Source organism: Osmerus eperlanus, chromosome 17 (genome assembly GCF_963692335.1).
Source record: "Osmerus eperlanus chromosome 17, fOsmEpe2.1, whole genome shotgun sequence".
Taxonomy (NCBI): Eukaryota; Metazoa; Chordata; class Actinopteri; order Osmeriformes; family Osmeridae; genus Osmerus; species Osmerus eperlanus.
The window spans coordinates 7580249-7599655 of NC_085034.1; the positions used below are offsets into that span (position 1 = coordinate 7580249).

The window sequence follows — 19407 nt, forward strand, 5'->3', positions numbered from 1 at the left end:
GAAGAGCTTCCCCCGGCTGTCTGAACGGGGAGTGGGGCGGGGTGGTGGTGGTGGGGGGGGGTCTCTGGCCTGCGTCCAGCTCGCATTAATCAGGGGAGCAGGTCCACTTATATGCTGCCAACTGGCCGCTCTCCACAGGATTTTATGTGTTTGGTCCTTCGACAAGCAGACAGGACCACAGTGAAGAGAGCGAAGGCCCCTTTTTCCTTGTGCGTCCCCCTGTAACAATCGTGAGTTGGCGTCCTGTTCCTTGCCCACTTGGCACCTTATGAGACAGGCCGGCCTAACTAGTTGGCGACACCAGGAAGGACAAAGGATTTATTGACCGTAGGGGTGTCCCATTGATTTCGCCGGGCGAGGAACGTCGCAGAGAGATCGTGCGGACAAAGACGATTCAGAGGTCCCAAAGGATCGAGCCGGAGATTGCTGAAGTCATTTCCAGGCGAGGCCATTTGGCGTTTCATTGATACGGGCCAGGCGAGGAGAAGAGAGGAAAGTGTTCAGAGCGGGATGTCCTTTTCCTTCCTCGGTGGTTTCCCTCTCCTTCCAGAAGCCGTCTGGCTCCTGGCGTTTTGGAAGGAGACCAGCTCAGCTGCCCTTGAGCTGTCCTGCTCCTATCCACACAGCTGCCCCTTTGTCCCTGACTCTCCCCGGGCCACATCCGAGATCCACTCGCGCCCAGAGCACGCTCATTCCCATCTCCCCTTTTTTACACCCACGCTTCCCCCCCAAAAAAAGCAGACAAGCCATCCGTTACCGGGGCTAAATGCTGGCTACTGTGCCCTCACCACTGTGGCCCTGCCCTTCGCGACAAACGTGCGGAAACGAGGGCGTGAATGGGCGATGATGCACAAGCGCCCTGCGGTTTTGTGTGTGTATTTGGTTTGGGGAGGCGGGGGGGGGGGAGGGGGGGGGAGCGTGGAGGGTAGAGGAAGTACTCCCATCTCACACAAGGCTTTTCTGCATTTGGCTTTGGGACAGACCCTGCAGGCAGGTGCCAGGGAGCGGAATCAGAGAGCAGGGAAACGGGAAAAGGGGGTTTGGGGGGAGGAGAAGGGGTCGGGTGTGAGAGGGGGGGGGGGGGGGGTCTGGCAGAAGGGATGAGCAGCACGATTGGGAGTCGTCCAACAGTCTCGAAGAGGAGGGAGGGAGGGAGGGAGGGAGGGAGGAGGGGGGCGCCTGGAAATCCCTCAGTTGCTGCCAATGTGTGATTTTTTTGTTTTTTTGTTGAATGTGTGCACATGTACGGACAGGGGGACAGGGTGATTGTGCTGGGAATTCAGTGTCAAACATTAAAAACCTTTTTATAGCCTCAGCATGCCTCACAGAGAAAATATTGAACTTGGCCTCTTAGGCTTTCTGGGTGAGAGATCCTTTACAGTCGACAGGAGTTCCACTCTGGGCCTGTGTGTGTGTGTGTGTGTGTGTGTGTGAGAGAGAGAACGTGAGGCAAAAGATGAAACTGTGCAGTGATGTGTGTGTGTGTGTGAGAGAGAGAACGTGAGGCAAAAGATGAAACTGTGCAGTGATGTGTGTGTGTGTGTGTGTGTGTGTGGAAGCACCATGCTCTTAGCCCTCAGCATGCGGTAACTGCCACCTCTGCAATTAGATGACGATTCAAGCCTCATTTGCAAACATAAACAAATACAAACGGTGTGTGTAACAAAGCCCTTCGAGGACAGGGCTGTTCCCTTGCGTTGTGATTAATAGGCACTGATATCAGATATATGGCTACATCTACGTGGAACGTGTATTTGTATGCATGGTACACAATAAAAAAGTAAGTAAATCCTTGTGGAAAGTCTTTCCTCATTAGCCAGCCTAAAACTGGGTTTTCTAATGAGAAACAGCAGTTGCAGAATGAAATACAGGAACATACTTGGGTGAAGTAAAGGATTTTTTTTCTTTCTCAGACCTGCAACTATGCACTGCTTGTAGACTGAGGTTTATTTTGTGGCTATGACAGGGCTGGCTGTGAAGGAGAGGGAGAGAAGTGAGAGAGAGAGAGAGAGAGAGAGAGAGAGAGAGAGAGAGAGAGAGAGGGAGCGAGAGAGAGGGAGGGAGCGAGAGAGAGAGGGAGCAAGAGAGAGAGAGGGAGCGAGACAGAGGGAGGGAGCGAGAGAGAGGGAGTGAGAGAGAGGGAGGGAGCGAGAGAGAGAGAGGGAGCAAGAGAGCGAGAGGGAGCGAGACAGAGGGAGGGAGCGAGAGAGAGTGAGGGAGGGAGCGAGAGAGAGGGAGGGAGGGAGCGAGAGAGGGAGAGAGAGAGAAAGAAAGAGAGAGAAGCTGGACAGCTCTGCCTCATTCCCTACATTCTCAACCCTTCCCCCTCTCCTCTCCTCTCTCCCTCTCTCCCCTGGCTCTGGCCTGAGAGGCTGAATTCCTGCCAACAGGGGCGTGTGTCCGAGCAGGGAATCCACACACACACACACACGCGCAAACACACACACACACACAGGGAGTTTGCTGGGACCACCTCAACGGATTTCCACTGGTGACCTCTGTGGCCCCCCTCCCCTCTCCCCACTTGCCCCCCAGTCCTCCCACTACAACCCCTCCACCCCCGCCTCCACCCCCGCCTCCACCCTCCTCCCTTTCCTGCTGCAGCCTCTGGAAGCGCTTTAATCATTTCGCTCTGAGCCAGTGGCTAAAACAGCAGACCTGGTAGGTGCTCCGGAGATGAGAATGTTAAAGGCAATGAAGTTCAGGACCGCTCGGGTGAGAGAGGGAGGGAGGACAGATAAAGGGGCCATGAGAAAAGGAAGGATGAGGGGGGAAAGGGTGCAGAAAACAGGGAGCCCATACTTTCATTTACTGCTCTCTTACTGACGGCTATGCTAGGGAGGTGGAGCAACGTGATATGAAGAAGGCTCCTATGCACACTGTCCTTTCATCATCTTCAAATTGGGTAAATAATAGTACACCCAAATGCTGTTGGTGAGAGTGCCCTAGAGTTCGGGAGTGTTTTCTGCGAGCGCGGAAAGGTATGTGACATGTGTTATTGATGGTTCGCCCGCCCCACATCCCAGAGGCTTCATCCTGCTCTGCCCCATTCCCATTTCCTGTTTAAGGTGAGACAAGGCGGCCACAGAAGAGCCTTCGACTCCACGTGAACTCACACACTGACAGGAAGGATCCCTTTCAGGGGGTTTCGACTGAAACATGCGTGCAACTCCCAGACGATTCCCCCCCCCCCCCCCCCCCCCTCCAATGGTCTAGTCTCATTTCATGCATGGCATCTGGGTAACAGTGCTTGCGAGTGGTTCCAAGGAGGGGGGGGGGGGCTGCTTCACCCTAACCGCAATAAAGTTCTCGATCCATCGAAAACATCCTAATTGTTTTGATTTGCTTCCGAGCAAATCTCGGGGGAATTCCTTCAGTGGGAGAGGAGGTCATCACCGATCTGTCGAAACACACTGGAAGTTTGTGCTCGATTTCACACTCTCTTACGGAAGACATTAAATGGGGATTTTTTCCCCTTCCCTCCCCAGTTGCGAATGGATACACAGACGCCCTCACATGAGGGCTGTCGATTTGCCACAGTTAACTGCCGTGATTAATGTGTGGAAAGATCAAGTTCACATTCATTAGATTTCTGAAGCCCAGACAGTAATCATGCAAACAAAGCAGGGGTCTCTACAAATAGACAGAAACACCAACAGAAGGAGCCTGTACCTATCAAGAAAATGATGAAAATATCAACAAAGCGCCCTAATACAAACACCCTCAGGTGGAGAAGACCCAAGCATGCCGGATGAGAAGGCAGCTTAATCAGAGAGAGCCAGCTCGTGTTCTCATCTTTACTGTGGTGGCCTGTGGGTAGTTGCGTGCATCGAACCTCAGTAAATATTCTCATCATCAACGGCGCATTTTGGGGTCGGATTCCTAAAATAGACCGGGACATTCGTGTCACCTCAGCGTATTCCTGCTGCTACCATTAGGAGACGAGGAGTAAGCTGTTTGAAGCGAGACAGGTTAATCAGGTAAATCCATAACATGTGCATCGCTCTCTCCGCCTGTAATGAAAGAGAGAGACGACTGCCATGCATGGCTTCTCTCTCACTGAACTCTGCAGCTTTTGAAAAGGACCGCGGATACATCACATTTGCATCAAATGGCTCCAAGACACACAACATGCTTTACGCAACTTTCCCATGTATTATGCATCTCAGCACCAATCTGGATCTCCCAGTCGGGGATTGAGATCAGAGAACCAAAAAAAAAAAACACAGAGGCAATAAAGTTTGTCTGCTTTCATCAGTTACATGTAACATTTGGTTCAGGTAACAGAAAACAGGCGTTTGGCGCAGAGAATTGGAACTATAAATGCAGAGCATCCAACTGATTTCAACAGAGCGACGGTTCGGTTCTGGACGCAGCTCACTGTGAGAGAAAAAACAACACTTTAAACACGAGGAAAACTATAAAAAAAAAACTGGAAACTTGCATGGAGGAAAAGTAAAACCTGAATTATTGCGTTCCCCCCTCCCGCCCCCTCCCCCCCACCCCCCTTCACATCGCTCCCTTTCTCCTTTGAGAAACTCTGGGAACTGATTTCACTTCAAACAGCGGAGGCTCCTAAACGGAGCAGATCCAATTTGTCTGCGCCTTTCTTTCCCTCCAGAACACCCCCCAAAACCCTCCTAACAAAAGGCTGCTTGTCCTGCCAGGAATTTTCCACATTCCTCGCTGCGGCAGACATTTTTCTCCTCTACAAAGGGCCCTTCGGCAAATTCCCCCTAATCGCAGGGTTTAGCTGGACCCTGATAGGTGCCGTTCATAGCTCTGTTTGGTAGGGGAGGGAGACTGCTGGTGGTGAGGGTGGTGGTGGAGGGGGGGGGGAGGTTGGTTGGGACTTTGACGAGGAATCTTTTCATGATCAACTATTAGTGGATGCATTCCGGGCAGATCACAAAGCCAGCGCTGTGCCCAGCACCCGAGAGAATCCAGGATTGTTCCCCCCCCCCACTTCCACCTCCAGTTGAACAGAACATGTGGCCTTTATTCGGGGGGAATGATGGGAGGTGGGGGAGGGGATGTTACTGGGTGGCTCCGCTGTGGGGTCTGCTCACAGAGAGAGAGAGAGAGAGGGAGAGAGAGAGAGAGAGAGAGAGAGAGAGAGAGAGAGAGAGAGAGAGAGAGGAGAGAGAGAGAGAGAGAGAGAGAGAGAGAGAGGAGAGAGAGAGAGAGAGAGGGAGAGAGTTCTTGGTTACGTTTGCCTCGGCAAAGCGAACATTTGCTCTTTTCTGCTTTTTTTGGTTGTTACTCTTGCCCTGTTTCTTGTCTTGATTTTGGTGAGTGTTGACTAAGTTATTGATGACCCAATGATTAAAAGAGTTTTTAATAGGGGCTCAAAGTGCTCCATATTTTTATATATTTTACATCAGTAAATTACTTTGATGCATGTTAAAGCAAAGATCCCATTAACTCCAAGCCCTGCAGAAAAAAACCTGTATCCATCGTCTTATGTCGAGCCATTGTCAGCAGAACAGTTGAGAAAGGCATGTTCCTACATGGGAGACTGTCTAATTTGGAGACATGCAGAGAATACCAGGCCCCATGCATAGACAACCTGTAATAAGACTCTCACACAGAAGGCAATGTGAGTGACAGTGACTCCTGAGGTGTTGCCTGATTCCAGATCATGTTTAATAATCCCTCCTTTTCAGTCCAGGCCCTGGGCTGTGAACCCAGCAGCCTGCTCACGTAGGGAAGCAGACCATGGGGTCGAGTTTAATGACAGAGAGGAGGCAAAGCTTGTCCGACTCGCGGCGGCACACAAGTGCAGAATCCTTCAGGGGTCAGGAACGAGGTCACACCCCGTCAAAAGCAGCCCCAGACCCTCCCGCAGATTTATTTTCTTGTTACTTCCACAGAATTGGGTCTCCGAAGAGCTGTAAAAGTAACAGTTCCCCCCCAAAAAAGCTAGTGGCTGAAAAAAAGTCCTCTCTGCCCTCCCCAGTTCCAGGGGGGGGGCGCCCCAGTGGCTCACGGGGTAGAACGCGTACGGCTACGACCATCACGCGGGGGACCTGGGTTCCATTCGGGCTCGTGCCATTTCCTGCTCGTCTTCCACTCTCTCCCTCCCTTCTTTCCTGTCTCTCTTTCCAACTGTCGTTATCAGAAAGAAAGAAAAAACATGGAGAAAAAAAAAGAGGGGCGTTTCCAGTTGTGTGAGAGGGTGTCAGTGTTCCGACAGTCTGGTGCTCCTGACTCCTGGACACCCCACCCCAGGAGGGACCCCTCATGGAGGCTGGGTCAGTGACAAAGGACAACAGGCAGACAGACCTCCGAGTCGCCGGCCTTCAAAACAACAATGGGGGACGCAAAAGACGACTAGTTGGGCCTAGGTGGAACTTCATTACCATAAATACTCCTGACACATGGTGGGGAGTTAGCAAGGCGGGCCAAATAGCAAGTGTGATTATTTAGCACGTACAGTATGTATCTTGGCTTAGCGCTGCCCCAGCACGCTCCCCGGTCTGCCACTGCCTTGACTTGCAGCTGCTCTCTGGGAGCTCTCTGCCCAGACTACCTGTGCCAGGAGTTGACGGAGCCCTTACATCATCCGCTTGGCATCCTCCTCTGCGGCACACACGCACAACACGCACTCCAGTTGAAACAATGCAACGTTTCAATGATGAGGATTCCCCTGTGGAGGGTTACAGCAGGAGATGTATCTCCAGATCGATCACAGGGTAGTAAATAACGATTTTCTGTTTTTGTGGAAGCTGTCTTCACACTGCACATCCAGATCGGTGTGGGTTCGCAAGGGTTTCGGACGGTACGTGGCCGGGGGAGGGAGACAGGCTGTGTACAAGAAATGATGGATGTTGGGTTTTCTTTTGCCGGGTTGCTCTGCGAACGGGAGGACGTGGAGGGGGGGGGGGGGGGCAGACCTCTCCTGCCTGGGCTCCCTGCTCTCAGCATCCTGGCCAGGAGGGATGAGACGAGTCCAGCCAGACGGCCCGTGTTCGCCGCCCCCCCCCCCCCTCCCCCGTCTGGAGAGAGATGCTGACACGCACACAGCAACAACACACTTGGAATGGGTTCTAGAGCTTGCGTGGGGGCGGACTCAGCGATTACTTCGAAGCTGTTAGGGTTAGGAAAACTTGAAAGGGTCCGATGGCGGAACAAGATTTAACAGCCTGCCTGTCGGAGGGGGGGGGGGGGGGGAGGGGGGGGGCTTATCTGTCTGCCTCTCCTCCTGTCTGAAATGTTTGATAGAGCGCAGGGAGGTACTGTACAAGGAAGCTGTATGAGCAGAACTGTGGCACCTTCTCGAAGGTTCGGTGTCCCAGTAGGTGCGGAACGTACTCCGTTCAGATGGGAAGGCCGGTGTCGAGATGCTTTGATTTAGATGTCTCTCTGTCATTTCCAATTGTGATGCGCTGTCGCTCCCAAAGGAGTTGGTCTCTCTCTCTTTTGCCTTGGGAGAAAATGCCACGGTGCAAATCCCAAACCGTAGCGGTTGTATTCCCCCTGAGGCAAGCAGCCGGGATCCACGCTTCTCTTGAGAGCAAAGTGGCAAATTGACCATGTCTTCTCTCTCCCTCTGAAAGTCCATGTCAGTTGTAAATTCTGAAAGTATCTGAAAAAACATCTCTATGGTTGTAAGACCTCCCCCTCCCCCCTCCCCCCCTCCACCATTTCCCCTAGGGAATCAGCCTTTGATTTGACCATGGAGGTTGTATGGATTTCTATGTGTATCTTCCACCTTAAAGGCCCATTTTGGAATGCATGTCTAAACTACAAAGGACTGCATAAATGCACACAGGGCCCAAGGAGGATTAGTTGATGGGGGTCTCCGACGAGGCGATGCCTCATTCCTCAACACTGAACTGCCACTTCCTGCTTTGCTCCCATAAATCTTCAATCATTCCCCCCACCTCTGCCCAGGCGTTGGCTGGGCGACCACTAACAAGCATATTGTCGGGGTGCAGGGGCCGGGCGGTCGTGTTCTGAGGGGGAACGAGGACCGTCACACCGGCTCTCTCCGACTGGTTTTCTCTGTCTTTGTCTTTGCCCGCAGGATGAGTTCATAGACATAAAACCCCAAATCCAGAACGATGAATGTGCTTCACGGGGGTCCACGCCTGAGTAGACAATGAATTACCACCCCCAAATAGTCTCCGTGCCCAAATTGACAGACCTAAACTGAATGCGTTTCCAAACTACAAGAGGCCTGGACCTCAGACAAGTGAAATATTCACCTACTGAAAGTGCTCTATTAGGCAAAGTTGTTAACATTTTACGGTGTAAATGGTAGGCATTCCGGATTTTTAACAGGCCCCATATTTTACACAGGATTTAATCGAAAACATATTCTAATGAAATATTTGGTGGGCACTGTACCTGTAAATTCACATGCTCATTTGAAAAGGTAACATTTGCAGGAGTGAGGAATTGAAAATTCACAGATTCAGAGATTTCTTTTATAAATGTTTGTTGTGATCGGAATGATTGTTCTTCTCTTTCGATATATTTTTATTAAGGGATTTGTTATTGCCTAAATACAGAAAAAAAATTCTAAGCTACTGTAAGCATAAACAGCATGCTGAGCCAGACATGATACGGTATGTCATAGTTCCTACAAAAGTAGTTTTCTATCCTGCTGTCTTGTTCATATGTCCGTGGAGGTTTTGCTCAGCCATCATGACTAGAAATGACAAATCTGAACATTCCAAGCGGTCCTAATCCTAGGGCCTGTTGAAGAACTGAACATATGGATTTTAACGGCTGTGCAGTTCTCCGTACTGCGCTGTTCATACAACGCACAGAACTGCTGAAAAACGTTGAGGCGTCACAGTTGACCAAGTTCTCGTCCCACATTCCATCCTCCAAGAATTCAGGTCCGACACGTCCACCTATACGGTCGGTGTTTGTGAATGGTTGAACTGGCTGGGCAGAATGACACCGGCTCCCTTCAAAAGGGGTCCAAAGGCCACATACTGCAGTAACGGTTAACTCCGGGCAAACATCAGGAGCACGTTCCTCACATGATAATTCGCACTTATCCCCTGCCCATTAAAGACACTTTGATCTAATGTGCATGACCACCGCCATCTTACCAGACAAAGAACACTACCCCATTAACGGTAATAAGCAAGGAACATTGAATTGTGGGTCCTTATTTTCACCCCGAAGGTGACACTCTGACAACTGGTCATAAGTAGAAGTGATGGGGGACAGATGGCAGCGCAGACTAAAGTTAATGCATGTATGCTTGAGACAGTTCCCCTGTAAGCTGGAGTTGACTAAAGGGGCTCCACTCCCAGGGCACATAATAACCGAAACCAGCCCTGTCTAGGCAATGAAAACAGCAAGCAGAAGAGAGAATATTTACAATTCATTGTTGATCGTGCGGTAGTGGAGTGTGCGTCCGGATACCATCTTTCCCAGGCTACATGTCATAACATTGCCAATGATCACATTGCAGGGGCCCAACTCAGGTTGGACAAAAAGACATGGTAAAAGGAATCCAGTCCAGGGTATCCCAGGCACAGGGGAGCCTAAGGAGAGCTACTGTGTTGGTTAGAATGCCCTGGGTACCCCGAGGGGGGCCCCTGTAGCAGCAGACACCTTGCAGAAGGCAGAGGTCAATATGGGTTTGGACGAGGTGGGTTGAAAGCGAGGAGTCATCTCTGATTGGGTCAGGGGATGACTTGTAGATGGGGGGCGGGTGCTTGTGGAGCTGAGGCGAGAGCGCCAGCGTTCTCTGCGTGGTGGTGTTGTGTTACGGAGGTGATGGGAGGGGCCTGACGTTGGGGGAGGGGGGGCTCCCGGGGCTTCTAACTCTGTGAGACGGGGGGGGGGGGGTCAGAACTGGGGCCGTCGCACCTTTGTTGGGGTTGCACCACCGCCAGCCCTTTCCCCCTGCATCGGTCTGGCTCAGGCTGCAGGCAGGGCAGCCCTTTCCCCCCTGTCGTAGGTCCCAGCAGCTGCCAGGACTAAAAGTGATTCATAGTGTCAGGCCGAGACTACATCAAAGAGTGGGTGCTGCCTTGTGAAAGACAATGCGGTGATTTCCCTTTTGTGTTAAAGGGAGAGGGGTTCGGATTTGGGCACAGGGGAGAGAGGGCGCTCGGCAGTGAGAGGGGCTTCTGTACTTAAGGGGGTAGGGTTTCAACGGCAGCTATTTTGGAAGGGTTCATCTCACGTACGGCGGAAGGGAAATGAGTTTGTTACTTTGACGTTTCGAGGAAGAGTAACCTTAGCGTTATAGTCAAAGTTCACGTTGCGCCACATTTTGAGAGCGCAATGACAAATCAGGACTATGAAGTCGGATGCACTGACTTAGAGGTTAGACGCTGCATCATCACTTCCTTCGCCAGGATATGGAAGCTTTTAATTATTGATATACTTTTAAAGCTTACGTGCATTAAATAGAGCAGAACCTCTGAAAGGACGTTTTGACTTGCTAACGTCTGCACGTAATCCTCTGTATTGTATAATTGAACGGAGCGGATATCCTTTGGTAGATGATGGAGGATGTGAGACGGTTTGACGAAAAGAGTGATGAAGTCTGAATCGTTTGTGAACAGCTTGGGCTCCATTAAAGGACATGCATTGTGCGTCTCAGTGAGTGGGTGTCTTATGACGTTGATGTATCGAGCGGTGGCACGCATCGCATGACGCCTCGCTTTCTGGCAAGAACATTGAAAAGAACAGACGAATGCAATGCGTCTTAGTGTTAACAACTGAGCTGTTTGACACTGAAGATGGATTTACTGTAGGTCTTGTCTGTTTCACATCAGCCTTGTTTACCCAATCAATAAAGGCCTATTGAAGGCAACCATGAACGACTGCTGCCAAATAGTCTCAAAGGTAATTACGTTCTGGCTGATAGTTTTTGTTTTTGACGCAAAAGAGGCAACAGTATCCTGGTGCTAGATATCATGTGGCCTTGCAGACCAACGTGATAAGTTAGTAACAAGATAGGTGTTTTTATCTGGTTTGAAAGCATCTTGTTTTTCTTTTTATGGTTCCCAGAGTATATTTTTTGGTTGTTCCAGTCCATTTGGAATGTGTGCATCATCTTCCCAATGTTCCTTTATCGCCGCTGACATTCCTTGCCCGAGACTCATCCGGTGTTGACACTGACTCTGTTACTGTGTTACAGCCTGCTGCCATTCCGGCACAGAGAGCACCAGCTGTTCAGAACAATCCTATGAAGGAGTGACGGTGGTGGCGGTAGTGGGGCGGGGTGGGGGGCGGGATGGGGGGTGGGGGGGTGGGAGGGGGGGTGGGAGGGGGGGTGGGAGGGGGGATAGGCACAGTGGCTGGTTGTGGTTCCAAACACAAGGGACTCTTAATTTCTTTCTCTCTTTTTTTTTCTTTTTCTTTCCTCGATTCCGCGTCCTCAGCTGTCAAGGGGCCGGCCTTAGAGCTACTTCCTGTGTGACGGAAGGCCTGGGTGGTTGTGATGTCATGTGAAGGCACAATCCCAGCTTTGTTCAAGCGCCTGCTTCCTCACTCGAAAACACACAACTGTGTCACACTTGCTTGTTGTTACTCCGTCCTCCGTGTAACTGCTGTGAGGCTGTTTTGGTTACAGAGAAGATAGGGCTGGTATTGGCATTATTATGTTGTGGACAGGTTCCAGGGAGGTTTTGGTTACTGGTCAAGAGGATTGTGTCTTTGGCCCTATGAAAGACTAGACAGAAACGTGCACGGCCAGACTAGACTGGACGAAGCAAACTGGACAAAGCCCACCTGATACAGAAGCTCACCCTTTCAAATAGGTACATTGGTTTGTACGGTAACTATTTAGAAAAAAACTGGGGGGAAACATGTGTTGTATATGATATGGATTTACATGATAAACCGAGTTGTAACCTGTCTTCTTTCTTTTCTTACAGCCACAGCAAGTGGTCCAGAAAAAGCCTGCTCAGGTATGTGTTATAACCCCCTTCACATCATGTACAATACAGCCTTCATTTAACAAGCCGGTCCATAACTCACTTGTTCGTTCTGCAATCAACACATGTTAATGTAGCTACTGATCATAAACTGTACAATGTTGCAAAAGAATAGTGACCAAAAACAGGCTTCAAACTGGGCCTGTAGGATTGTCCGTGTTTGTACGTGTGGTACTGGAACAAGCAAAGCCCAATTATGGATTCTTTACAATAACGGATAAAACCTATTCAGATGTTGTCTTGCTATCATGTGGATAGGAGAGCGGTCAATGGGGGGGTAACTGTCCTGTGGGGGGAAGTTGTGTGTGAGAGAGGGGTCACTCAGGGAATGGGAAGAGGCTCAGGGTGTGTGGGGCACAGCAGCACCAGTGGTGGGGAGGGCAGTGTTTCAAGGTTCCTAAGACCCTGGGTGAATGAGGAGAGGGATTCATCACTGACTGAAGACCTGCATGGACGATCCATCCATCCATGCATGTATGGGCAATCATCAAGGATGATGTAAATCTCACTCTGTTACGTGAGGAATCCCTGGCTTCCCCATTTTTCCACAAACATCCTCACAGGTGGATATGCAATTTGGTCTAACAGAATAGGTTCTGATTGGTTTTTCAAGATTGCAAGATTGAATTGGCGGTGTTTACATTGCGTTGGTGATAACAGTGTATCTTTTAAGAGACTCCATTGTCGCATTTGACAAAACGTAGAGGGCTTCGTTTTTGAAGGTGACAGGTTCACGCACCTGTTGTGCTTTTCCTGTGCCTGTAAACATCTGTGTAGCCACTGCAACCAGATCCCTCTGTATCAGAAGCTCACAGTGAAGCTGTTTATTCCTCCAAAAAAGCGTCAAGCCAGATTGGAACAGTAAACACAACAACATGTGAACAGCAATACTGTCAGGATTTTGACAGTATTTCATAAGAAGGGTTTTCTTTACATTTCGGCAACGGGAAAAAAACATGAATGATTTCTTAGCCCCTTAAGAGGGAAATTCCAAAAGGTAGCTTGTGTGCTTTTCGGTTCCCCTCGCGCTACCATTTAAATTTCCCCCCGCCATGTTTGACTAGCGCCATTACAAACTGTTAACTTCTTACAGATAATTAAGTATTGTTGTGAATAGCATGCAAGAGCACTTAGATCAATGGGGGGACAAAGCCAAGTAGGTAATGAGTGAGCGAAAAGACATGGCGGTACAGAGGCTCCCCCCCCCCCCCCCTTTCCCTCACACTCCAGGAATCCACACACCTCCCTCTGTTCGCTGGTGCGGACCACTTTTCGGTGTGAATGCATAACTGGGCTCTGATTTGTTGCTATGTGGGAACAGGGCTGAGGTGGCTGTGAGGCGCTGAGGGGCTCTGAGGCCCTGGGAGCTGCAACTCATAAAAATGTCACTGAGCGCTCCCACTTTGATAGGCTGTTTTAACTCAGCCCACAATCCCCCCCCCCTCCCCCTTCGACTCCCCCTTCCCCCAGACAAGTTCCACCACCAACATCATCACCCTCCCTGTACAAAATCAAATGGAAACCCACTTTCACAGCGAAGGGTCCGGGTTCGGGGAAGGAGGGGTGGGGGTGGGGGGCATGTGTGACCCGGAAGCTACAAGCTGACCTCTGTACAGAGCCCAGGACCCTAATGAGGTTTGTGCTACTGCTAGTTACCAGTCTTCCCAGCCTCCTTCTTATTTACTTCAAAGGGGCAGGGGGAGGCATGCACACAGCCATGCACAATGAACCTGCGGCAGCCTCTTTAAATTACTATTGTTGTTTAACAATCTGCCCGTCTCTCCACTTCGGAGTCTCAGGCAAGCTGAGCGTAATGAACATAATGATGGCAGAAACGTTCTTCTTTTCAAATTCCCCAAGCTTTTTGGTGTTTGTTTTTTTTTTACAACCTCTGAATTCCACCCTCGTGTTGGAACCTGAAGAAGGCATTTGTGATCCTTGGTTTTATTACCAGGGAATCTGAAGTATAGATCTCAGACCTGCATCTCCCAGTGCCATAAGGTAGTCAGAAGGAGCCGGTGTTGGCTCAGAAGTTCTCATCCTGAGCTGGAGTTATGAAACCAAGCAGCAGTTATGAAAACATGATATAGAGATGGATCCTGAAGATATTTTCTGACTCTTGATACCTTGGAATATTCGCTTTAGAGAGACAACCACACCCCGACGTAACGGTCCAAAAATTACGAATGTCTGTTTGGAGGTAGATTCGATTATTTCAATTTATTTTGGAATAACGTGGAGCCTTTTTTAATCGGGGGGTGGGAATGGTCCAATATGATTAAAGCCTTTTTTTTGTCTAGCCCCCCCCACCCCCTCCCTCGCCGCTCTCATTCGCCCATGTCACACATGGTAGCGTTTAGCTGGTCCTTCACAGCTGAAGTGTCTGCTGCACTAATGAATGGAGGTTGGGTCGTATAATGCAGACAAGCTTTCGGCGCGGACCTCGTCTGAATGGGTGCACTGCCACGGCCTGGGAAAGGAAGAGGGTTATAAATTGTGTCAGTTAGCCTCCCTGAATAAAATGAAGCCATGTGGAAAATGAAATCCATTTCATTCTGAAAAGCGAGTAGGGGTGTGTTTCTCTCCCCCCTCCCCCCCCCCCCCTCTCCCCTGTTTTCCACGGTGGTCATCCCGGTGGAGTCCGGGAAAAGCCTGTTGTTTGTAGAGGTATCCTCTGGAATGGTATTAGGGAAGCTACGGTAAGTCGTCCCAACGCACAAGTCTGTGTGATAGGAAGACCTGGAGTCTGTTAGAGCCGTCCCCCCCCCGTCCCCCCCGTGTCACTCCATCCATGGACTACAGTACATTTAGCTTGTCGCCATCCAGTGTATCACAAAAAAACATTGGCCCCATTTGCTAATCTTGTGATGTTGTTACCCGAATGGTATTCAGTAAGTCGATCCAGCAGTTGACAACTTAATGCTCTTATATAGCACCGAAGCTCTGGATATGAAAAGCTGGTCCGGGGATCCAAAAGACATGTGTGAGATTTGAGAATAACTGCTCTGTTGAAGACGCGGAATGACACTGCCAACGTCTGTCTTGCAGGGAGAAGAGGAAGAGGAGGAGGTGGAGGAGTCGGAAGAGGAGGACTAACCGACCACAGCATAGAACCTCTACCTCATTCACCTGTCAGGTCTTTCCAAGGGAAAAGACTGCCTTGACCACTTATTTTTGGACTTTTATGGCCTTTCCACATATATTTCATTGGGTTTCATTTACGATCATTTCATCCTTGTACACGATGTTTTCGCCGTTTCGATACCGGGAACCACCCGTATTCCACATGGGCGTGAGCCCCCAAAAAGAAAAGAGGAAAGCTATGACACTGCACCTTTGTTACGACAACATGTTTTTTCAGACCGCTGTAAGCACAGAGGTGCAGTGGTTTAACACACAAATAGTACAACTGCGGTTGATCCCTCCCAACCTAACCCTCATGATTGCCTGAGTCGACTGATTCTCCAGGCATTGACGGCGAAAAAAGCAACTTAAATAGTCTGGTTTTGTCGTTCAGAAATTCACTACGAAGGGCTGCAGCTTCTATGTATCAGGCATAGGATCCAAAACAGATACAGTCACCCACCCACTCACCCCCTCTCTGTCCACACACATCCATTCACCACCCCAAAAGTCCCACATCAGACCACCAAAGACAGGGAGACAGAAAGCTCTCGCCTCAGGTCATTGTTTTATCCGTCAGGTCTTGTCGATAATTGGCTTTTGGCATAGCTAAATTCCAGATTCCAATTCAGCAGGAGTTGAGATTCTTGGGTTTGCTATGATATCATTTCCCTAGTTTAGATTTGCTATGATATGAGTTTCCCAGACAACCATTTGTAGATAACCATTATCAAATGTAAGAATTGCTTTTGACATAGCAAGGCTTTTACGGTGTTGAATCACCGGTATGAATCACCATGCATATGACAACTAAGCTTTAATGTTTGCTATTGTTCACCTCATATGATATAAGAATCTTATCAGAGGTAATATAAGATTGGTTTTACAATTCTCTTACAAATGTTGTACCTAATGTTCTGTTTTTATTCAATTAGGTGAATGATAGATAACAGGGGTAAAAAAAAACACCCATTGATGAACATATCTGTTCTCATCAACATCTTGAATGTCCAGTTGATGCCTTAAGTAAGCATTTCAAGGAGAGCTTTAACCCTAATGTGCTTAAAGCCAAATTGCCTGAGTTGTGGTAGGTTTCGAGTGATGTAATTACTGTATTTTATCTAACAGTTGGATAGCATGACTGCTGGCTTCTCCTCCCTGTCTTTGGTGAACAAACAAACCAACCATTGTGGATGTAGAGATAATCACAACATATTTTATATCCTTATATATTATACAACCAATACTGTCACACTGCAGCAAACTACTGTATTCCACATTCGTATGGATGGCATCGGACTAGCCGACTCATTTGTTTGTACATAATTCTGTCATTTTGTGTCTTTTTTTTTTCCTTTTTTTTTTTTTACAACAAAGCTTTAAATCATGAATCCCGTCATTGACCCTATTACAAAGGAAATACTGTATGTCACCTTGGTATGTCTTACAAAACAAACCTCAAGAACAAAACCACAAGAACAAACCACACTTTACCTCAGAACACACTTGATACCTGAATGGCAGTGTGAGATAGGAAGACTTGCCTCGCACTGTAACCCCAAGGATCCTCGTTTAAGGGATTCTAAGAATCATGATGATATGCAGGCACTTTTTCAGTCACTCATGCAATATCTCCTCACCATTTCAAACTACCTCTGATTTCTGCAACCAGCTAACCAGCTCATGAAATGCACGCTGCTCCACACAAGACAATGCATGGGGATAGCAGTGTGTACTGATGGGTAAAATGTCAATACCGTATCTTATGAGTCATAACAATATTCTTGTCAAGGTGAATCAGCTATTTTCTGCAAATGTTTTGTGTGAGTTGGGCAGGCAATTTCCTGAAATCAGCAGTCTGTTTTGTTTTTCCTATGTAATACTCAAACGCAGCTAAGGGAATAAGTACTGTTTTGTCTTCTTCACATTAACATTAGAGTGTATCTAACAATTGTAACAGAACACTTTCAATCTGTACAACTGGGACTCTTGTTAAAACAAAAAACGGTTAACTTGAATATATATTTTGTACTGATTTACTCAATGGTTTATTAAGGATCAAGTGCTTGTATGACACGACATGATATTATTACGAATGTTTTTTTTGTTTGTTTTGTTTTTGCTCTGAATTGTAGATTAGTTTTTTTTCCTGAACTATGTACTAACTATATATGTACCTCAAACAGACTGATGAAAATGGACTAATAATCAATTGACAAATACCTACCTCCAGTCTTGAAAAGGAATGATTTTGCCGGGTTACTTTCATTATGATTTTTGATGATAATGTATGATGAAATGAAATCTTTATTAGGACTGCAAAAGATCCATACTCAAAAGTATTTTTGTAACAGTTTTCACTTCTGAACTAAGAACATTTACATTTCACCCTGGGGAAGAAATAGTCTTGAAAAAATCTTGAAGACTTTCAGGTTTTGAAATAGATACATGTATGTTTGAGTTTTGTATATTGTATTCATGGGTTTGTTTTTTTTGAAAAATTAGTAGATATTGATATACTTGATTAGCTATTTTGTGTACTTTACACAAATGTGATTTTCTTTTCTTGTTGAATGGTTAAAACCAGATGTATGAGAAAATGCTTCTTACGTAGTGATGGAATACACCATTTTCCGCTTCTCTCCATGGCAAACTTAACATGGTATCCTCAAAACTGGGCCTGAGGCAGCACCTCAGAGGGAGCTAGGTCTAAACTGTGAACATCATGCCCTTGCCATTCACACTAGTATGAATTAGCTATTTTCACTTCAATGTATTTACCATACCAAGGTCTGCATCATTTAACTTTAAACATCTCAATGTATTTGCTAATATGGAGCCAGAGTGCTACGTCATTTTCTTGTACTGAAACATTGTCATCCGACTGTCATCCGACATCCCACTGGATCTCTCATAACATGACATAATTTTCTTCTCATGGGAAATTTGACAAATTGCCAAAATAAGGTTTGTGTCTACCACATGGTTTGGAAGGTTTTTGCATGTTTTCAGAGTGAATACCTATCAGTTGGGAGGACCATGATCAAGTTATTTATCCAGATTCAATGGCTACATCACTTAAATACACAAAGAATGAGGACACCAGAAAATAAACTGAATGTGTACACTGTCCTAGGTCTGTGTTAACAAGCTAGCACAATATAACAACGAAACATTCACTCAGTATTTGGTGCTTTCCTCAGAGCAGTAAAGCTGTTGATAACGGACAAAGTCACATGACAGTCCACCCCAATATTCAACTATAAAAATAAATGAACTACACTGGCGGAAATAACTGCATACCTGTGTTAGCTGGCGAAGGCATGATGTAGCTTTGAAAGCATGGCTTTAAAACAGATGGGTTTCATGGCTGAGACCAACATAGCCACAGCATTTAAGTAAAGAACATAAAAAGGGCAAAATGTTGTGGCGCATATAGCTGACACTCATCACTGAGGTAATAGTCATCTTGCATTTTGGGATCTTTATGAACTTTGAATTGTATTTCATAACCGTGTACTTGAGTTCAAAGGATAAACACCAGCCGATATTTGCATATTTGACCTCAATGTTGATATGAATTGTGTGGAAGCCACTGTTGTTGTGCTTTTAGCTCTGGGAGTCTTAATGAAGTTAATCTTGTATCTTCATGATAACATGTTCTAGTACAATCGAATACACATTACTACCTCCAAAAGAGCCTCCTGTTACCTCATTCTCAAACTTAATATCTGCTTCAAATCCAGGTGGCCTAGAGAACAGGGAGAACATCTATACCTTTTTATATATATAGTTTATTTTTGTGGGGCATGAATTTGATGAGACTGTTCTTCTCTGCCTCTCCACCGTCATTAGGTAAGACTGGACATTTAACTTTAAAACATATATTTTCTTACATTATGCAATGTTGCGTAGTTATGTTAGCCGTGGGGGAGAGGTCTGGAGAGAAAATATCATTGTTTTCTCAATCGAACTCCTCCCTCTGTATAATTTCAAATTATACCTTCTACAGTATCTAACTTTTATCGCTTTCTCTACCCACCTAGTATTGCTGTCTTTGACTACACTTCAGATTGCTCGCTTGATAAAGCAAAAAAAATATTTCTTTATAGATATTCACAGCCTTAATCAGCACAATAAAAATGTCATCTGTGAACTCTCTAGTGTGTTGAGTTTCTGAAGTTCTTTTCATAACCATCTTTTTCATCATTATATATTTTATAGACATATACATTTCATATATATATATAATCTACAGATTATAAATATAATGTATAGCTTTCACATCAGTTACAGATCCATCCAGTTCTTTTGGTGTCTACAGAAATGTATGGAAAATACCAGAGAGCTCAAGTCATACATAAAT

General features: G+C 47.2%; 1 protein-coding gene across 1 annotated transcript in view; it reads left to right on the forward strand.

Annotated features, from left to right (window-relative positions):
- hmga2 (high mobility group AT-hook 2) overlaps positions 1 to 17267 on the forward strand; it is a 26399-nt gene extending 9132 nt beyond the window's left edge. Inside the window, exons 4-5 of the mRNA XM_062483277.1 lie at positions 11859 to 11891; positions 14967 to 17267. Of these exons, the coding sequence (XP_062339261.1) occupies positions 11859 to 11891; positions 14967 to 15014 (81 nt within the window). The 3' untranslated portion in view covers positions 15015 to 17267. The remainder of the gene's footprint in view (positions 1 to 11858; positions 11892 to 14966) is intronic.
- Positions 17268 to 19407: the final 2140 nt, after the last annotated feature.